The sequence below is a fragment of the Lissotriton vulgaris genome, unplaced genomic scaffold (assembly GCF_964263255.1).
Source record: "Lissotriton vulgaris unplaced genomic scaffold, aLisVul1.2 SCAFFOLD_760, whole genome shotgun sequence".
Taxonomy (NCBI): Eukaryota; Metazoa; Chordata; class Amphibia; order Caudata; family Salamandridae; genus Lissotriton; species Lissotriton vulgaris.
The window spans coordinates 130,814-152,620 of record NW_028242555.1 but is presented as its reverse complement, the minus strand read 5'-3'; the positions used below and the strand labels follow the sequence as shown (position 1 = coordinate 152,620).

At 43.9% G+C, this 21,807-nt stretch overlaps 1 protein-coding gene across 3 annotated transcripts in view; it reads right to left on the bottom strand.

Annotated features, from left to right (window-relative positions):
- Positions 1-2,356: 2,356 nt before the first annotated feature.
- ILK (integrin linked kinase) overlaps positions 2,357-21,807 on the bottom strand; it is an 87,460-nt gene continuing 68,009 nt past the window's right edge. The window contains exons 8-12 of one of the 3 annotated variants that reach the window (XR_015303780.1): positions 21,581-21,702; positions 17,821-17,920; positions 16,919-17,049; positions 3,945-5,510; positions 2,357-3,888 (exon numbers count right to left, since the gene is read on the bottom strand). Coding sequence is in view for 1 of the 3 variants with exons in the window: in XM_086948348.1 (XP_086804474.1) it covers positions 5,361-5,510; positions 16,919-17,049; positions 17,821-17,920; positions 21,581-21,702 (503 nt within the window). In the remaining 2 variants the exon portion in view is untranslated. Of the gene's footprint in view, positions 5,511-16,918; positions 17,050-17,820; positions 17,921-21,580; positions 21,703-21,807 lie in introns of all 3 variants that reach the window. The other 2 variants (XR_015303781.1, XM_086948348.1) reach the window with 2 other exon arrangements.

Here is a 21,807-nt window from a genome sequence, read left to right as displayed (position 1 = left end):
TTTACGCTACTTGCCTGGATTTTGGTCATTTCCTCCTCATATCATTTATGCAATTTGTGCATAGTTCTTGCTGATAGAAGTGTACATTATTTTTGCAGTGTTTATGGTTACCCTGTTACGTCTTTTTTCTTGCTGAAAGAAGGTCTTGGTAACGCTCTCAAGCCTTGGACATACTTCAGCTGAAGGATACAGATTATGTTTTATCTCATTGAAATAAGAATGTATGGTGTGCTCATGTGTAATCTTTGTTGGCACAATATTGTGTGAGTGTATTTATCTTTGGCGCAATAGTGTGTGTGTGTGTATTTATCTTTGACACCATGTGGTGCAAGTGCAGTTCTGATTTATTCTTATCATTCTAAAAGACTTCTTTTAGCTCAACCCAAATGCAGACGTTTATGCATGATATATGTCATTGATTTTTTGTGTTCTTATCAAGGTCTTTTACTACTGCTGCAGGAGCTGGTCTCCATACTCATTCCTAGCTTCAGGACAGATGTCCCAGATTGTTATGTGATCTAGAGTTTGCTTCTCCACCGGCATGAACGTGCACCAGTTGTTTCTTTATTTTAGCTTTCTGTTTTAACTATTTATTTTAGTTTATTGTTTGTTCCCAAATCCCCTTCCCTTGAGATTTTTGGATGAGCACTGGTGTCTCTGGTTCAGTGTTCGTCGGATGATTCCTGGGGATTGTTGGGGTCCAGCTGCCTCTGCGTGTCCAGCAGAGAGAAGCGCACGTTCCAAAGTTCATCTTCCCAGATTGGTTCCTGATACACTACATATTATATAAGCCCTGATGAAGGAAATTGTCATATACAAAACATGTATTGGTTGTTTAAGCTCTGTTACTTGAAGTACATGCAAAATAAGGACTGCAAAGGAATCTACAAGATTTTCGACTTGAGCGTGACGAGAATCGACAAATAAACTAGTTGGGATTATACCCAGATTTGTGTACGGGTCAAGAAAGGTGTTTGTTCTAGGGCTGGGGTGCACTGCCCTGCGTTAACGTTAAGACTCAGGAAGAGTAGATTATCAGTGAGGTGATGAGCTGCAAGAGGGCGAGGGGAAAAAAACCTGTAACCCCTCAGTGGAGTGTCAACCTAGACTGACACTGTATTGAGACAAAAACAAATGCCCATGCACACTCTAGAGTAAGTAGATTAAAAATGCAAGCCAGTATCTGATTCAGTTAGAGAGACAAAAGCATGAAAAACACAGTGGCAATAATACTATTCAAAACAAGAGCAAATTCATCATCGATGTGAAGTTTCTTTAATGTTCAGATACAAGAAGAACCAGCCGACACGTGTTTTGTTGTGTGTGGCACAATCTGCCTACGACTCTTCAGGGCTGTACAAGAATGGATAGAGTCCAAAGGTCGCTTAGTCGGTGATACTTCCAACCCGACAGGGCTCAGGACCGGATAAAAGCATGTGTTTCAATAAAAAGGTTTCGCTTATCCCGTACGGGTGATCCTTGTTACATCAAGGAAAAGAATGAGAAAGTGGAGTGCATCTGGTCTTACAATTAGACACTGTTCAAGAGTATGCGTTTTGCAGGTTTCGTGTAAAGGACCCAGCTGTATCAGGTGGGGTGAGGATAAATTGTAGGGACACGTGCTGTAGGACGGGTGCGTCTGACAGTCGTGCCTTCCCGTGTGTCTTTATACCCAGAATTGGGAAGGTGTGAGTGGCCGCCTTTCCACCTTTTTTGGTGCGCACTCATCATACTGAGGACTTTATACCCATTTATACTTATGACAAAACTAAAAGCGAGCAACCCCAACCTTTTTGCCATGCAGTTATTTACACGGCCTAAGAGATAAGTTTGATCTTGAGCACAGCATCATTTTAACCTACAACTCTGGCCATTATTACCATGTTTTGATAGGTGTTTTAAAATGCTCCACAGTAGTCTTTAAAACTCTTTAACATTGGAAAATACTGGACTATTCTCTCAGATAAAGTTTAAAAAATGAAGTAATCCACCTCCTGTTGTACAGTATCATTTGTTGCAGGAATTTTCCGACCGTGGGACTAGGTCCTCAAGTGGCTGCTCTGCTCCGCTCCTAGTTATTATGCACCTCAGATAAGGGACTGTGCCTTGTGGTCCAGTCAAGTAAGGTGGCAAGTGCTGGCTGTTTGGTACTGAGACTGCAGTGTGTTTTATGTATGTGTGTATACTTGGACTGATACTACAAAACTAAGTTTATTGATGGTTCCCTTTATATTAAATTAAAGGTTGGCGGCTTGAACCGTTTACCCACAGTCTTCATCTACAACGAAGGTCTGTGTATTGCTGTTGTACACAGAAATGTGTTTCTTCACTGTGAAGAAGTGACATGGCAACAACATGGCAAAACTGATTTTTATTATACATTTGTGGCAACAATGACGGGGAGAAACATTCCAAAAGGTGAGGCATGAACCCCAAATGATATGGGGACGTTCCCTTTTTTTTTAATACACTATCTGTGAAGTAAGCACTCTCAACCCCGAGCAATGTGTAACAGAGATATATTTATATAGAAATACAAAGTATATAATGGCTAAGGCATACATAACCTGGCATGGCGTTGAGGACACCTTCTGACATTGCATAGTTTCTAGGTTAAGGATTCCGTAGAATGCAGAACCAAAATTAGAACACAAAAATACAAAAAAACAACACAATGTTACACATAAATAAAATAATTCCTTTAGATACCGTGTCTGGATTCGGAAATACAAGTGGCACGTGGTGACTGCGACTACAATGAGGAAGGAAGCAACTGTACTGTGTCGCACAGCAAGGCAGTAAAAGGGTAAGGGGGAGTCAGCTCATAAATAAGAGTGACAGTAACTCAAGGTTTAATCCCAACCAGAGACCAAAGATGAAGGACACAGCAAAGGGCTGCTGAAGTAGGGAGAGACAGAGGAAGGTAGACGATCAAAAGCAGGATGAGCGGTGGGTAACTGCAGCTCATACACAGTTGAACAGTAAACGGCTGGGAGATCGCATACAGTCCTGAAGTGCAGTGACAATAAGGAGGATGTGGATCAAACACTGCCTAGTAGGAAGGGAAGAGGATAGGAGTTCTTACACGAGAGAGCAAGAGAGGTAGGCGTAATACTTCTGGAAGGCGTTGAGTGACCATAAGAAAAGTGGTAAAAACTCTAGTGGTGAGATTCTATTAATCAGTCCTTCTCCGAGGGCAGTTTGCATTTGGGGTAGGCATAACCAAAAGCAGGAGGCGCAAAGGAAGAGGCTTGAACATTCTGACTGACGGCAACTAAAGAGGACCAAAACACTGTCTTTCAGGGTTACATAGCCATGACATTGTGCGGAGTCGATGGTAGCACCCTTGATTGAAGGGTCTTATTCAGATCCATTACTCTTTACAATGTATGACTGCACATATGCACGTCCCCGTGAGTGTGGTGTTCTATTGATCAGCACTTAGCAAAGGACAATTTCAAAACTGAATGAATGGTCTGTTTAATGAACAAACGCATTCACCTGTCTCACTGAGATTCTACAGGAGGCTTTGACTGATAAACACATTTAAGGCACAGTCAGACATTGAATGTAAGGTGCCTAACACTGAACAGAAGTTGCCTTTTATAGAACGGCTATTAAGCAGTCACCTTTTATCGGGGATGGTTCCCATTTATTGTTCTGCTGCACTTAAGCATAGAAATAAAGATTTATCATTAATTACCTCAGACCTTGCCTCCATCAAACAAAAAGTGGGGTTAAAGCATGTGTTTTCTAGATTGGCAACATCTTTGTCTTCCCTTTTGTACTATCTGGCTAACTTCCAGTCTAAAGTGCAGCATTCCTCTACCAAATGCAAGAAGTGTAAGAAGAGCACCTTAACCCCTTCCATGCTCATGACGAGCTCAGCTCGTCATGAGGCACAGTTGAGCTGTGCTGATGACGAGCTGAGCTCGTCATGACACCAGCAAAATGTCAATTTCCAGCACAGGGGAAAAATAACCACAGCAGCGATGTGGTTAAATAAGGCACGGCGTAACCCAACTATTCTGTTTTCTTAACCCTGTAGTGCTTTATAGTGATGACTATTAAAAAGATTGTTTTGATTCATTATCAATATGTATTATTATGTTATGGTTTTCACTCCCTCTGCTTCAACAACTAACTCCCATCACCTCTGCCACCCTGGATCTCCAAGATGGGCTGCAGATTCCTCTGTGGAAACCTCTTGCCAAGTGGGTTTCTGCTAGTCCCAAACATGAATGCTGGATGCACATACAGTATTTTTAGACTACCGACTCAAACCACATGTTAGAGGTAAAAAAAATGTATGCCGCAAGACTATCCCCACTTACTCTGGTTTTAAGATGCACAATTCATTCTCGCTCTTGCCCAGTGTGGATTGACGCACACAGAGTTTGCTCGTTAATCCATATCTGGGGTCTCTTGTTCATATGGTTAGCCTTCATTTTACTATCACAGCCTAGCAAGCCACATATTTTTCAAGTAGAAGATTATTTAGAGGTCCCAATGTTTCAAGGAAAGTCCATACATTGATTCGAAGGGTGTAATACTGCCTTAGTTAAATTGATATCTATTTAATTTGAAATATTAAAAAATGCCCTTCCTTATGGTCAAACATATAAGGCGTCACTGCAGAAGTACGGCTTGTAATAATGGCTGATTCTATATCTTGTTGGATGTATATCTTCAGAGAGAGCATACATTATTGAATAGTCCTTGAAGGCACTTAGGAGGAGGCCAGGAGTGGAGAGGAGAGGATGCCCATGAAAAAAGGCAGGAAAAAGTTCTTAAAAGTACAGTACATTGGGGTCTGGCACAGAAAAGAGATTTTAAAAAGTAACAAGCGTGTGCAGGATTGCCTCCATTCCTAGGCAAACATCCAAACAAAGATGCTAGAGGTAAGGCTTCAAGAGTACCACTGGTATCAGAAGACTAAGGAGAACTCTTTAGTGAAGAGGATGCCCACAGGCTTCTGAGCACCTGCACATGATGAAACACTGCTTAACCTGTGGTACCCATTAACTCAATCGCTCTCCTTGAGGTCTGTCAACGCCGCACATCGAAGTATGGACAATTTCTACTGCACATGTGCACACAGGAGATACATCCAGCACCTGGTCTCCTTCTACTGCTGAGGATGTTGCCCTCTCTTAGGGAACGAAGTTCTGCCAAAGGGAGCTGGGTATTGTGGGTCGCAGGCACAGCATGCTTATTTGTAAGGGAGGCATGATGTTTTCAGTTTGCCTACTGCAGCCTTTCCGGACACCCCTCTCGGTTAGTGATAGAAAGCTTTGGGCACTGCTCCACCAGCAAAGGCAGTGCGTTGTGGGTAGCTGGCACAGTCTGTGGAAGCACTCTTATTTGTCCTGCATCTTTTCAAGGATAGGCACAATCATGTCAAACTTTGGTCTTTTGGCGGGGTCCTCGTTCATGCAGATCTTCATGAGTTTGCAGATATGTGGAGAGATCCCAGGTGGGATTGTTGGTCGTAACCCCTCTAGAGATACCTGCCACAGCAAAACACAAGGACAAAGGCTTACCAGACTGTACAGCTGAGAATCAAAAGCAACAATCTACCATTCATTTCCACCTCATGCCACGTTGGTCTCGTTTATGAACGTAGATTTCTAAAGTTACACTGCTGAGCAATCAGGGTATACAACATCCCTACACATTCCTTTGTATATGACCAGTGAGGTGATGCGGCCCACTTTGAATAACTTTTTATTTTTTTTAAATTAAATTATTCATTCGGTCAACGTTATTTAATATAAAACTCAGATTTGGTGAATATAATCCATATAAATATATGGAACTGAATCTGAATTTCTTTTTACGGGAATGTATTAAATGTATTCAATTTAAAACCTTTATAAACTAGATTGCATTTACAAATAGGAGTATCAGAATTTTCCCTTGATATCTGAATTGTATGTATTGCATTTGACATTAATAAAACAATTTTTACTGTAGTATTATATTTAATATTATTGAAATACAACTAAATACCATTTAAATCATATACATATGCAATAAATGTTAAGAATTGAAGTAAATATGGGCTAATAATTCATATGGCTTATGCAATACAAAGGAATTCTTTTGTCAGCAATTCCATTTATTTAAACATTTTTTATTGAAGTTACAAGGCAGTTAAATGACAAAGGAAAGTGATCAGTCAGGCGTAATGGGTACAATAAGATTCAAGGCAGCATAGTCCTAGTGGCCAATACCGGCTCCTGCTCAGAAAATCGAAACCGCAGGATTACACAAAAACAATCCCAGGAAGGGCATAGGGGCCAATCACAAACGTAGCAGGCCCACACGGCCCAACACTACCCAGAGCGGAGTAGTGACATACCCACAGAAGGAGGGGGGGAATCCCAGGGAGGACACTTACGGCAACATAGTCCCAGAAGTGGACCCCATATGCCTTAAGGCCTGGCTCTAGGGGTCTGTAGCGATGCATAGGGTTCCATCTAGACACTACAGAAAGTTGCATCTTTCAGCCAGTCTTGATGCCTCAGCACATGGGGAACAGCTGACCATCGAGCTGCAAATGCGTGGCGCAATCAAAACTAAGTAAAGTACGCTGAGCAAGGGGAGATAGTCCAGAGTCCTTTGTCAGCAATTATAAGACAGATTACTGCTATTAAACAATGTTGTCTTTAAAGCTTTAACACTGGTATTAAAAGATTGCCCAGTGCGTTACTTTTTAAGGTAAATTAAGCAATTAGGTAGTGCTTTTTAATGATCTTGTCTGTAAGAAACTGGTTATTAATTGGGGAGGGTGACTACTCACATCAAGAAATAAACTCAACCCTAGTCCTGTAGAGTCACCAAATAAACAAGAGCTCAAATCCCTGGTAGCTATGGCACAAAGCAGGTTAGCTTAACTTAACACAATGTAAGGTATTTATGCAGTATCAAAACAGTAATAAAGTTGAAATGCAAAACTAAAGAAATCCCAAAACGAATTAGGAAAACAAAGTATTATTAAATAAAAAAATAACACCAAAATGACAAAAATCCAATAAGGGAACCAGAGATATACATTTTAAAAGTTTTAAACAGGAGTTAGTACCAAGAAGTTTTAAGTGTCAATGATAGCCAATGGTCTGTAGTAGACTGAAACCTACGCGCATTTGGACTCTGACCGCAATGGAGCGCGGGTCGGATACACCAACCAGGTTAGTACGGGTCAAAGATTTTACATTCTCACTTGGTCCAAAAAAGTCCAACTGCACCATAAGGGCACACTTCTAAAGCCCCCAGGACCTCTGAGGAGGCACTTAGGGACTCACAGGATGTCAGGCAGAGACAAACCAGCAGGGTCCAGTCCAGGTCCAATTGCAGAAAAGGCAATTTGTAGCTTCTTGAACCCCTGTGGCTTTAGCAGGAGGTCTGTGCTATGACCTTTGAAGTCCACATTTTATTTCCTGGGTACAAGAGAGAGCAGGTCCAATCCCCAGGGCTCTTCTCAGAACGCAGACAAAAGATTCAGTCTTTTTCTACCTTCTTAACACCTTGGCTGCTGTGCATTTTCCCCTCCTGTGCTGATATTTGATGTATCCTATTGTTCATGACGAGCTCAGCTCGTCATCAGCACAGCTCAACTGTGCCTCATGACGAGCTGAGCTCGTCATGAGCATCGAAAGGGTTAAATCAAACACTTAAATCCAGTTTGGGGGAAGTCACTGTACCAACAATAACCCCAGAGACAGAAGTCTGATAAAGTAGGGTTTCCAGCACCCAGGCAGTGAATAAATAAGAAATGTTTTGGCATCTTGTTTCTGGCCTTTGTAATTTAGCACAAGAGTTAAATGTAAAAACCCAGATGGCTTGCGAGTTGGATTAGACATTCAATTAGGATTTCACCCTGTAATGTCAAAAGGATATTCACAACTTCACCTAGCAAATTCCGAAGATTATCTTTGCCCATTAAAAGAAAATTTAAAACATTTTAATCTAGTATTTCTAAAGCGCACAACTACCCTGAGGCAACCCGGCTCTCGGGCCGTCGGGAAGATTAAGCGAGCTATTGCCCAGAGTCACATGGTGCTGGGCGAACTTAATCGAAGCATTTGAGATCAGCTTCCCTTCCTGAACAAGCATCTCAGCCGCCTCCTTGTATTCATCAGGCAGGTGCTGCAACAGGGTCTCCAGTGTGTCATAGTGTGCCCTGTCATACCTCGCCAGAAGCGCTTGTGTATTTGAAATGCGCCAGATGTTGGCTGCCTGTGCTGCTACCCTCTTCCCTGATGCCTCAAAGACCTTGGATTCTTTGTCTGGGGGAGGAGCATCACCCGTAGTCTGAGAATTAGCCCTCTACCGGGCATTAGAGACGACAAGGGAGGCCAGAGGCAACTGTCCTTTGATGTAGGTAGGATCAGTAGGCGCTGACTTGTATTTCTTCTCAATCCTAGGGTTTATCACCATCGCCCTGGTAGGTTCTTTAAAGATCTCGCAGGCATGTTTTAAAACACCTTTCAGCATAGGCAGAGTCTTAACAGTTCTTTCTGAGACTGAGAAGGTATCAAAAAGGAAGTCGACATCAACAGGGTCATCATGGAGCTGGACGTTGTGGTTGTTAGCTGCCCGTTCAATGAGGGCATTGAAAGCTGCAGAGTCTTCTGTAGGAGACGTTTTTGCCGAAAATAGTTGAGGGTCTTGTCCTGCTTGAGGATCACCTGGGTCAGCACCAGCGGCCCAGGGTTCGTTGGTATCCTCAGGGTCTGTATAGACAGGATAACTGTACTCGTCCTCATCATCTCCCTCTCCAGCGTCCACATCAGAGTAAGTGGGCGAAACATCATGAGTTTGTGGGGAGAGTGGTTCCAGGGGAGAGTGGTTCCACCAAGACGGGAGTGAAAGCAGAGTCCTTCTTTTTCTTGAGAGGCATCTTGTAGGACTCCATTGGGCGTTCCGGGGCGATTTTCCGCTTGTGGAGGGAAAGCCTGCCCGTTTCGGCATCAATGAAGTGTTCCTGATGCTCGTCCACTGAAGGACGTCGAGGCTGTGGGCCGGGGACCACCGCTGACGACTTCGGCGCCGAGGAGACCTTCTCGGGAACGCTGGCGACCACCTTAGGAGCGAAAGTTTTCGGCGCCGTCTTCGGCGGCAACGTAAAATAGATGGGCGTGGACGCCTAATGCGGTTTCTCCACCGGTTTCGTAGGCGGAGGATCCTTCGGACCGACCGACAAGGTCCTGTCCCTGATGCGCTGCAGGGAGTCCGTCACCTTCTTGGTGAACGCGGCGGATGGGCGCGCCGGTTCGACGGAATCCTTAGAGGCCTCACCTGGAGTCGACTCTCGGGGTGTGCTGCTCTTGGCCCTGTACTGTTGACGTGGAGTCGCAAGAACCTTGGGGTCATCCAGTCGTTTCTTCGGGTCGCCGAGAGCTTTCTTCGGGTCGCCGAGGCCTTTGCCGGTGTCGACCGTCTTCGGCGCTGAGGCGCTCGGCTCGATCACCTTGACTTTAGTCTTCGGCGCGGCAGACTTCGTCTCGACGCCCTTGACTTGAGCCTTCGGCTCGACAGCACCCTTCGGCTTCTTCGGTGCCGAGGGCTCCGAGGCCTTGGAGCCGACCAAAGTGATGCGCACTTTCGGTTTCGAGGACGGCACCAGCGCAGTTTCTTGTGTCGAGACCGTAGGTTTCACTTTCGGTTTCGATTTGCCAGGGTGCGGTTCAACAGCAATGTCCGTGGCCGAGCCCGAAGGCAGGGCCGTAGAACCCATGGTAAGATCTTGGGTAAGGCCCGAAGGCGATCCCTCGACCTGAGCCTTATGAATTGGCACGGCCCCAGAGTCAGTTCGAGGATGCTCTTCGTCCGAGCTATCCTCCATGGCCCCGAGGGCCCCGTCGTCGTCTCCTACCTCGTCGACGACTTCTTCGGCCTCGAACATCTCTGCATCCGCGTCGTAGTCTTAGTCGACATCCGACGCGGGGTTCGACTCACTAATGTCCTGGATAGATTCGTCCTCGACATCCCCTGCATCGTAGATGTCCACAGGCGCCGGTGCAGCATGCTGGGCCTCCAGGCGCGCAGCTCGTCGAAGCTTAAGCGTCTTCTTGAACCTGAAGCGTGAACAAGCCATATACTTGGCTTCATCGTGGTCCGGAGACAGACACTTGTTGCACACCGGGTGGACGTCGATGTGGGGATACTTGGAGTTGCAGACGGGAATTCTCTTAAATGACTACGGTCCATGATGAACGGTCGATAGGGTCTGAAGCGTCGACTGGGCCTTCCGCGTCGAAAGCACGCGGGTGTAGGGAATCCGGCTCGGGACCGAGCTGGAAGAACTAAGACCGAACGCAAGACTACACCGGCGTATTAGACTAAAGACCTTTTGGTCTTAAGAAAGTTTTCTATCGATTCCGACAAGAGGGAATTCAAAGACATCCGAACCCAATGGCGGAAAAAAACAATCTGAGGATGGAGTCGATGCCCATGCTCACTGTAGTCCAGAGGAGGAGCCACCTATCTCGTGATACTTCGAAGACTCTTCCAGGACAACAATGTGCAATCATCCGGACCCAACACTAGGGGGCGATCTATGCACAGATATGAATTCAGCAGCCCACATGCCTCGAACATATGTTTTAAGACTTTTTGCCCTACTTGTGCTTGCTTATTCATTTGAATGTCCACACAGTAATGCTTCGTGAACATGTGCACTGAAGACCATGTTGCTGCTAGGCAAATGTCTTGGATGGAAGTATTACTAGGAAAGCGACTTTTGTTCCTTTCTTCTTTGTTGAGTGAGCCTGTGGGGCTCCTTGTAATGTTTGACCTGCCTGTTTGTGGCATAACTGAATGGTTTGTGCAATCCATCTTGCAATGGTGTTTTTGGTCACTGGTCGTCCGAGAAAACTATTGGCAAAAGATACAAATAATTGTTTTCTTTTCCTGTATTCCTAGGGCATTTCCATGTAATAAATGACTGCCTTTTGGGGTCAATAATGTGCAGTGCTCTTTCTGCTTGAGACTTTGGTTTCGAACGAAGCTTGGTAATTGTATGGTTTGGTTTATGTGGAACTTTGATACCATCTTTGGCATTAAGTGTGGATCTGTTCTCATGACAATTCTGTATTTGGAAGTAGGGCTCCTGTAGTGTTAGTGCTTGCAATTTATTTACTCTATGTAGCGATATAATTGCTACTAAAAATGCAGTTTTTAGTGTGAGCATTTTTTTTTGGTATAATTTTTATTTTATTAAGAAAGAACTTACACATAAGGCAATAAAACATTACATTCAACAAGTGTTCAGGAAGGAAGGAGACTGCAGAACAATTTAACACAGACTTCGTTGACATATGGGGGGGGGGGGCAGTTAGGAAACAATAGCAGTGATCATAACGGTTACACAATACTTGGAATGTCGGGTCAGGGGGAGAGGGGAACCTCTGGGGTCTCCACGAACGGAGGCGTGCATATGTTCCCACGGTAGGAGTGCCACTGGCTCCAAATTTTATTCCATTTCTTGGGTCTACCTCGTGCCACATATACAGTCTTCTCTCTAAACATACACCAGTCCATGTTCACCTTCCAGGCCAAGACCATGGGCTGCCGCTGGGAGCCCCACAACTGTGCAATGTCTCTCTTAGCAATCATATTCCCAAGGGTTGCCCACCGAGTCTGTGCCACGTCATAGTCGTTCGGTTCCCTGACATTCAACAGGCAACGCCTTGCTTCGGGCAGCAATGTCACCCCAGTGACTCTTTCCATCACAGCATGCACACGATTCCAGAACACCACCACTCCCGAGCACTCCCAAATTATATGGAGGAAGGTACCAACCAATCCACAACCACGCTTACATAACCAATCCACTGAATAACCCATGTGTATCAGTCGCGGGCCGGTGACATATATACGGTGTAGGATTTTGAGTTGAACAAGTCTGAGACGGGCCGGAATCGCGACCTCTTTCGGCGAGGATAGCGCCGATTGCCAGTCCTCGTCGTCCAACTCCAAACCATCGCTAGTCCAGACCTCTCGAAGCCGCACAAACAGATCCGCTCGATTATTAATCAATTTCTTATATGTCAAAGAAATGGTGCTGTCGGGCTAGTGTGAGCATTTGTAGCGTTGCTTTGTGTACTGGTTTGAATGGTGCTTTCATCAGCGGTGCAAGCACTATATTGAGCTTCAATGTGGGTGCTTGCATCCTTTTTGGAGGTGCTATTATTTTTGCCCCTTCTAGGAACCTTTTGACTACGTGGGATGTGAAAAACTTTTCCAGGTTTTGCTTCTTGTATACGCTACAATTGCCGCTAAGTGTACCCTTACAGATTTGTAGCTTAGTTTATTGTGTAGTAAATGTGTTAAGTATTTTACAACGGTCGATTCCCTTGTGATTGATCTTCTTTGAAAGATGTTCTTTAAGGCACCATTGAGAGTACCTTTTCCATTTTGCTGTGTAACACTTTCTTGTTTGTTTTCTAGCTTCTCTGAGCACTGCCTTTGCGCTCTCTGGTAGCTTGAGGTGAGCAAATTCTTAATCCTCAGGAGCCGTCATGCCACCAGGCTTAGGCTCTCTGGTTGAAGTACCTTTGCGTTTTGCATTGTTAAGAGGTCTTTCCTTTTTGGAAACCTGTGCATTGTCCATTGAGTTATCTCCATTATCTGTTACCGCATCCTGTTGTGTTCACAAGCCCCTTACTTTGAGGTTCTTCCCCATTTATCTGGGAAGCATCTGTTATGGTCACTGCTGGAATTGGTTGTTTGAAAAGTCTGCCCTGTGCTATGTTTCTCTTGTTCCACCATGCCATCTCTTGATGAACCGTCTGCGTGACAACCACTAGATCTTCCCAACGCCCTGTTGCCTGTGACCATTGCTCTTGAAGCCATTCCTGGAATGGTCTCATGTGTAGTCGAATGTTGGGGACTAAATGAATGCATGAAGCCATTCCTCGCAGTTTCCCCACTGTCTTCAGCGTCCAAGCTTGCCCCCTGTGGTACAGATGTGTCTCCTTCAGCAGTGCTAATGTTCTCTTCCTGCTTGAGAATACTTTTCCCAATATTGTATTGATTTCTGCCAATAAGAATACTTGTTCTGGTGACGATTTGTCCCAAGTTGAACTAGTGTTTCTATTACTTGCAGTCTGTTTGCAGAGATTGTAGGAGCTTGCTCTTACTAATCAGTTGCCTAGGTACAGGTAAACATGAATGCCTTGTCTTCTCAGTTGAGCGGCTACTGCAGCTAGGCATTTTGTGAAAACTCTTGGTGCTGATTTCAGTCCAAATGCTAGCACCTTAAATTGGTAGTGTGTTTTGTTGACCACAAATCTTAATAGACCCTTGAGTCTTTTGTTAATGGGATTGTGCAAGTATGAATCCTTTAAGACTATTGTTGCCGTGTAGTCTCCTGTTTGCAGCTGAGGCTTTACCTCTTGCAGTGTTCTAATTTTGAATCTTTGAGTCTTTATGAATTTGTTGAGGAACCTTGGGAATAGCATTGGGTGTAATGTTCCGTCTACCTTTAGAATGAGAAAGTACGTGGAGTAAATGTCCTTGCTCCTTTCCTTGTGTGGTACCTACTCTATTGCGCTTTGTTTTGAAATTCTTGCACTTCTTGGAGTAATTGAGATAATTCCATTATCGAATGTACCTTCCTTCTTGTTTGGAGGTTGCTTTACCAGCTTTAGGCGTAACCGTACTGTATTATGTTTAATATCCATTTGTCTGAAGCCATTTTCTTCCACTCTTGGAGGAAGTATGATAACTTGCCTCCTACTGGAACTGTTCGCTTATAGGATTTTGGTTTTGTATTATTTTTCTTTCTTGTAGCACACTCCGTGATGTCTTTGGAGGGTGCACAAGCTTTGGAGTGCAGTCACTTGGTTGTGGTTTGCGGTCCCCCTCATTGCTGCAGGTCTCTTCCCCGAGGGCTCCCTTACAAGGATGGTCTTCCCTGTTGGTATTGCCAATTCTGCTGCTGTCCCCGTTGTTGTCCCTGGCTTACTTGGTGTGAGGTTGTAAGTTGGTGGTTACCTCTGCCCACTGATCTCCGTGAGGGGGTGCCTCTACGCATGCCTCTGAATTGTAGGGTCCTCCTAGACCTTGCTGTTTCACCGTCTTTAATTGGTTTAATCTTTCGTCAACAACACTTCCAGACAGTTGTTTACCATTGAACGGTGAATTTGTAGTGTTGTTTTGCACCTATGGCTTGAAACCTGATATTCGCAGCCATGTGAGTCTTCTTTTGGTGATTCCGATCATCATTTGTCTGCTAGATGTTTCTGCAGCATCTAGGGCTGATTTCAAACGGGGTTGCCATGTTTTTTCTCTCTTCCACTAAGTTGCTTGCCCTTCTTTGGAACTGCTCTGGCAGGTGTTTTAGAAGTTCTCCTACCTTCCCCCCAATGTTGATATGCATGCCTGTTGATCAAAGCATTAGAATTTGCTATACGCCACTGAATTGCTGCACTGCTCTCGATCCTTTCTCCCCATGAGATCCATCCTTTTGTTATCTTTGTCTGCTGGAGGGCCAACATTGGTTGGTACATTATCTCTTTTCCGAGCAGTGGAAGTTATAATTGAGTCAGCTGGCACTGACTCCTTGATGTACATAGGGTCCTTAGAAGAATGTTTGTAATTTTTGTCTCTTCTTGGCGTGACTGCCCTTCATGTGGCACGCTCTTTAAAATCTTCCTTACCTTGATCCAATACACTTGGCAACATGGGAAGGAATTAGCTTCTTGTTTGGGTAGGCAGCAAGGATTCTAATAAAAAACATGATTGGTTTTTTCCCCCTCCATTTGCAATCCATAAGGCCTCCATAGATATGTATCCACTGCTTCTTCTAGTCATTGCAGGTCTTGAGCCTTAAGGTCGCCAAACCCGCGTAGGTTTGCTCCTCTTCATCTCCCTCGTCTTCGATGAAGAATTCCTCTTCTCAGTCGAGTGGTTTGGGAGTTGTTGGCGGATGTAATTCCTTAACCTCTTTTTCGACCTCAGTTGACATTTCTGGCAGAATCTTGAATTGTTTAATTTTGTCGTTGCAATCTCTCTTGCGTTGTAAGATACTTGCCATTTCTGTTTCAAGCCTCTTTTTTATTTTTTCCATCGCAGACGTGAGAGTTTCGGCGTCGAGGCTATCTGCCTTTCTTTTTAAGCTTGACAACACCGTTGTCAATGCAGCTGTTGAAGTCTGTTTTGACCTCTCTTTTCAATGAAGCGTTTTTTTCGTGTCAGTCTTTCGAAGTCTTTGATTTTTTTGAGGGTCTTTGCCGTCTGAGTCCTTGTCTATGGACAGACGGTCTGTTAATCCTTGGGTGCGCTAGTAGTCGTCGAGTGTTTCGACGCCGAGTCTCCTCTTGAGGACTTGGAGTCACTTCTGCCTGACTTGCCTATCTTTTTCTAGGTTGACGGTTCTCTTACCTCTTTTGGAGTCATCTTCTCGACCTCTACGACTGGGTCATCTGTGTCCTCTTTGACTTCAGGCCCTTCGGCAATGTTGTTCTCCTCTTCGCTGGAGGGGCCCAGGTTTCGAAGCGATGGTTGCGGGCCTTGACCCTGCATGTTATAGTTGGCTCTTCTCTGTCTCTCTTTTACCCTCATAGTCTTTGGGGTGAAAGCTTTGCATGCGTTGCAGCCGTCGCTTCGGTGATTCAGCGGCAAGGAAAGGTTGCTTTTGTGGGTATTTGTGATGACAATTGTCTCATAACTTGAATGGTGTCTTGTCCATTACCGCGCACAGGGAGCCCCCTGCATGCACTTAGTGCGTCGAAGTTTTGTTTTTCCATCTTCGTTGCGCTCCAGCTTCTAGGATCGAAGTCTGGTACGTCGAAGAACACTTTCTCCTGTTCTGTAGACTATTTTAGTCAATTCTTCTCTCTAATTTTCAGGATCTCCTACCATATCAATCCAGACCCAACGGCGGAAACAAATAATCTGAAGATGGCGAACAAAGGTGAGAGCTTGCGGAGGAAGCACGTCAATGTCACAGAAGGACACCAAATGGTGGTGTGTCGACGCCTATCAACTAGAAAAGAATTGAAAAATACTACAATTTCGGACCCAACCACTAGATGGCAGAGTAATGCACAGCTTGTGAATCCAGATAAGATTCACGCTGCAAAACTGAGTATGCTGTAGATAAAAGAGTACACAAGCTACCCACCCTATGAGCATGATCTGTCGATAAAGAAGAGGTTAACTTCGATTAAGCAAGAGTTAATGATCAACTGTGATGAATACTGCCAATGGATCAACTAGGATGAAAACACAAACTGTTGTTCATCAGCCGACTGAAAATATTGATCACCCCAACACAAATTTAATTTCCTTATCAGGCCCAAGTTCCTGCTTGGCTGGGATTGAGTAGATGATGTGTCACGATCTAAGCCTGAACTGCTTAGTGATCCCCTCGCTACAGGTTTCGGTGATTATGAGAGATTTTCAATTGGGGGAAAAGTCGCGAAAGTAAAGCAAAATAAGTGCACACCACAGTACTTTTGAAACCAAGTAGTTCCTATTCTGAAATCAGGAAGGTGTTAATAAATTGTTGTAGAACCAGAGCCAAACATGCAGCCATTATTTTAGAATTCAACATAGCCAGAAATCCTAAGGTTAGCCTGAGCCTAAGCATTATTAAAGAAAGTGTCAGAGGACAAAAATCATGTAAAACTGGGCGAGTGCAATCTTGCTAGCAGGAGAGTCCATTGCGACAGTGGAAGAGAAATGGACGCAGTTTATAATCTCAAAGTTTTATTAAAGAAGGAATCGTCTAACAAACTGCAGACATGGAATGAGGACTTCACTGTGATAATTATCTTGATGCGTTTTGAAGATCCCCTAGAAAAAGTTTGAGGGCATCAAAATTCTGAGCACCTAAGCTTTTCAGCAGTATATATTGATAGGTCTAGCCCCCCCACCCACCCCAGCCCTGCTAGTGGCATCTCACCTTCATCCCAATTTCCATGTTTGACAAGTCCGCGAAGGGCACCTCTCGGGTCACCAGCTCCCACAGGAGCACAGCAAAGCTCCACATGTCAGATGAGCGTCGGTTTATCTCCTCTGGCTTTTTCTGCAAAGCTGGAAAGACAATAGCTTAGAGTTAACGGCCAGGAGACATTCTGTGTTAGAAAGACCGAAGAACATCCCCCAAACAGGCATTTTAGTCTAAGACAAGACTATATCCACAGTTAGCAGCGCAGAAAGACTTTTGGTTATTAGAAGACAGACTCTGCCAGCTAACAGAAGAGAGCTGGTCATATGAACTGCGCAGTTATCTGCATGACACTGATTTGCTGGACACATCAGTCAATTACTGGATGAAGAGCAAGGCGGCCCTCCATGCTAACATCAGCTGCTAACTCCCTACCAGTGCAAGATTAAAACTGAGGAACGGGTCACACTACTCTAGAAATTTGTGTATTGGTGGGAGAGTGCACAATATAGGTTAGACTGGATAGATCAATTCTGAATCAATTGGCCGTGGAGAAACAAGGGACGTGTCACCCTGAGTGTTCCATGCCTACAACACAGGGTACTACAAAACACTTGGTAAAAACTGTAATAACATTGAGTACTAGTTGTCACCCCATACACTGCCCTTCCTCAGAGTAAAGCGGCCAGAATGAGGTAGAAATTATGCCTGTTCTAAACCGACCTAATGTATAATAAACAACCACATTCAATGTATACTTTTTGTGAACATTGAAATTGGCCACTTTTTCCCAAGCAGGCCAGTAAGAGGTTTGTTTAATTAAGTTTTCCCTTTCTCTACATTCTCTGGTCTCGTCTAACAAATCTTTTCTAAAGAACGTGTGTCCTGTACCGTACTCCTACGCAGGGTTTACTCACCCTCTGGGGCCACCCATGCAGGGGCGTACATCCGACCAGGACACTGGAATGTTAGCTTCACATCCGCCATGCTGATACGGGCAGTCATGTCCTCATCTATCTGCATGTGTGACAGAAAAGGCAAAGGAAGGATAGGACAGGTAAAATACATGAGATGTAGGGAGTTACTCAAAAGCAAATTAAAAAAACAAATAATGATGTGGACATGCTTCTTCCCTCAATTGATCTGATGCCACGAGAACTCTATTATTATTTTTTTCAAATACAAATAGCACAGTCAGAGTGACTACACTTTGCTTTTGAAAAGTATTATGTTATTTTGACTGCTGAAGACCTCCTGAGATTTTATATCAAATGAAATCTGAATTCAAATACCACATAATATCGGCTGAACAGGCAATCTGCACAGGGTGCTTAGACCAATACAGCGTAATTTCACTCTTGAAATGTTTTTTTTTTTTAGCACCCCCCCCCCCCCCATGTAGGATGAGCTCTCTACATATGCATTCTGTGCAGTGGAGGCTCAATAGCTGGGACATAAGACACCCAGACTTAGTAAACTGGGACCAATTGGCTGTGTCAGCCAATGACCATAAACCCAGCGCGTTCATTCTTCTCTAAGTGGCAAACGGAGAGCTGGCCAACAACAAAGTCAAGTAGGCTTGAAATAGCCCCTGCAATAAAGAGAGCACAGTGAAGAGCGGTCTGATGTTTGGAGGCAGTATTCTGGGAAAAAACAGATGCATTTAATTAGGACTTTTGAAAAGTGCAAGACAACTAGCAATGTAAGCCCCTGGGTACTAGATGATGTTATCGGTGAACGGTCCAAAGATCATCTAGGTGAAGGTGTCCAAAGCAGGCCCAGGATGGCTGGATCAAGCCACATATTCATGATGTCCTCTAAAATATATCTATACATAATGTATACGAATTGAAAACAGTTCTGTGGATATACCTAAAATTTAGATCTGGCATTTTGGATGGATGCTGGCAACATTCCATGTATACTTCGGTACTACCAAACGGCTCAGTTGCGTTTCTTCACTGTATGGTTGCGGAAAATCATGGAATGAGTCTGGTGCTACACAGATCATCCTTCGACAAAATGGTCATTGCGGGAAATCCCATGGATACAGAGCGATGAATAGAAACAGCAACCTTAAGCTATCATATGATTACGGTCCCAGTGACTTTCTGCAATAGGAGGCTTGGCTAGATATCAAAACCTGCTTCATTACTTTATTTTCCTTTATTTAGGCTCATATCATTACGAACCTCTGCTGGATAGTTGGAGTGCGTCTAGTAAACAGAAGAAAGTAGGTTGTGCGAACTCGAGGGCACGTTTCTGCAATTAAATTTCCAGATCCTTTCACCAGGTTTGGGAAGGTTTACTCCACGCGGAAGCAGAGAAGTTCTACAACTTTCATCTACAACAGTGGGTCACCTACCCACGAATGAAAAAGTAGTCCACAGGGACATGAAAGAATTTGAGAAACGAATGCAAGAGCAGGAAAACACTCTATGAGAATTTATAAATTTACACAATGCCCACAACCTTGTGAAATAACATTTTCAGGCCCAATGGAAAAAGAAAGTTGGCATTCACCTGAATGAAGAACAGTGCGATGAGATTAACTAGGCACGCATAGGTGCGAGAAGAGTAATACAACATAATTAAGGCTCCCTGTTTTCCATTTTTACTGATTTATACAGATACAGAGAGAAAAACATTTTTTTCTGTCTGTATTTATTTTTAAATGCGGATAAAAACGGAAATCGGGTGCTTTTTGAGTGGATCTAAATTCACTTTGCCATGACTGCTAGGCCAATAACTGTGTGGAATGATAGGTAAGGGGTTTAAAAAGAAAATAATTTTAAAGTAAAGAGGCTTAACCAGCAATAGCTATGCACAAGGCTGATTCCAAAATGTGCATATTTTCATATCAGTGCATTGATTTATCTTCTGTGGTTGTTCATATCACTGAAACCTGGCATGCATTCAAGCATGATTGCATATTTTTGGGATAAATAAATGTGGAAATATACCAATTTCAGCTTGACTTTTTTCACAAAACCCATAATAAATATGGATAAATACAGATAAAGTGGACAAAAAATAAATATAGAATAATACAGATGGAAATGACAAAAAAATAAAAATACCATAAAATCGGGAGCCCTAAACATAATGTAAAAATTACACTCACTACTGCTCTCCTCCACATATTCGATCCTTCCTGGTCAGCTCTATGCTGCAGAAAAAATGCCCATGAAGGCATTGTCAACATATGCTCTCTGTGCAAGTCTAGTATTGGCCACCTTTTGGGGAGACATTTCAGGCCACGAGTGCAAAGTGCAAAGCTAGCGAGATCCTGTAAACCTATTTTTTGGACTGCACATCAGAGGATTAATATTCCAATTTGAGGCAAAGCTATCTCCCATGTACTTCTGGCAGAACAAACTGCTGGCACTTCAGGAAACTGTGCATCAACCACTGCATAAATGTTGCTCCTGGGGTCAGAAAAGTAATGCATTTTTGGAAGAAGGGTGAGCAAGGACAAATTTGACCTTGCTCAGGGTCCTCCTGTGGTTAAATTGTGCGTGATACATTTCAGAAGGCTGCAGGATGATGGGGGCATCTGAGGAGATTAACTGGTATCTGGAGGGAAGGGGAAGAGATACGGGGAGGAGGGAGACAAATGTTCAGGGGTTTTATTTGATTTTTCATTTTATTTTTCTCTATAAAAGGTGGCAATATCCACCTTCAATGCGGTTATTTCTTAAAATGAAAAAAAGAGTAAAAATAAAACACATGGTGCGTCAACATGTATTATAGGATTTACATTAAAACCAGAGTTTAAGCCATATGTGCACCCCACTTGTTTGAATGTTTAGTCTACTTACATGATGCAATTAGAGTTTCTGTGACACTCCCTCTTGCCCAACACTTCCCTTCAAGGACTCAACCCTCTCCCTTGCTCCCACTGCTTCTCTTCAGAGATTCCTGACAACCTCTCTGCACTCCTCCTTCCCACTGAGGTTTCCCAACGATCCTCTTGTCTATTCGACGTTTCCGGATACCCCCCATGCCTGCGCCCGTAGCCTTTTCAGGGTTCCTGAATTACTCCACCTTCTCTGCTCCAAACCAGCAGAGAAGCAGCTAGAGTGACAAAATAGTCACTGGTAAAATGCCTGATACAATATTGAGCACCCTGGTGAGCTCGAGCACTAGGGCGTATGCAAATAAATGTAGGTGCACCATGTTAAAGGTTGTTATCCACCTTTCCACTACCTTGTGTGCAAATACTCTAGAATAAAAGGCTGTGATTGTTCAGAGAATTGCGATCTGGTGATGTCAAGGAAAGTTCCTATAGCCCAACACAACCATTTAATGATTAATGATGGTGTTTTTCAACTCCCTTCCATTAAGCTTGTCGTTTGTCCAATAAGAACACTTTAAATTATTCTCCAATGTCCAACAACCCGCTTTGACAAGATATCCATGGTGAAAGCCCTTTTATCAGTCTTCGTGTCTAGTATAACATCCCATCATGTCTCACTTTGATTATTCTAGAGGATGGGTTTCCTGTTGGTTCTTTATGCATCATCCAGACCGCCAGTCATCGCTTCCCTCACAGAAGCGGTAGCACCTTATTTCACCATCCTTGGAAGTCCAACAATAGCTCCTATCACCTTCCTCTGGGCTTCTCTTTCGGGGGTGCATCAAAGTGCAGTAAGACACATCCTTTTATTAATTTACCATGACACTTCTGCTGTTGAGGTAATGCCGTGGGATCGGGGGTTCCAGTGTGTGTAGGAATGCCATGCCACGGGCGATATCCAAAGCAAATTTGACAGCCTGCATCTGATCAACCACGAAATCTAGAGGTTCAAAAGAAAAAAGGTTTTTAAATTCTGCAATAATTTCAGACTCGCGTTGTACATATCTCCATAAGTCTCAGGAGCTCAAGTTAGAATAAATATTTT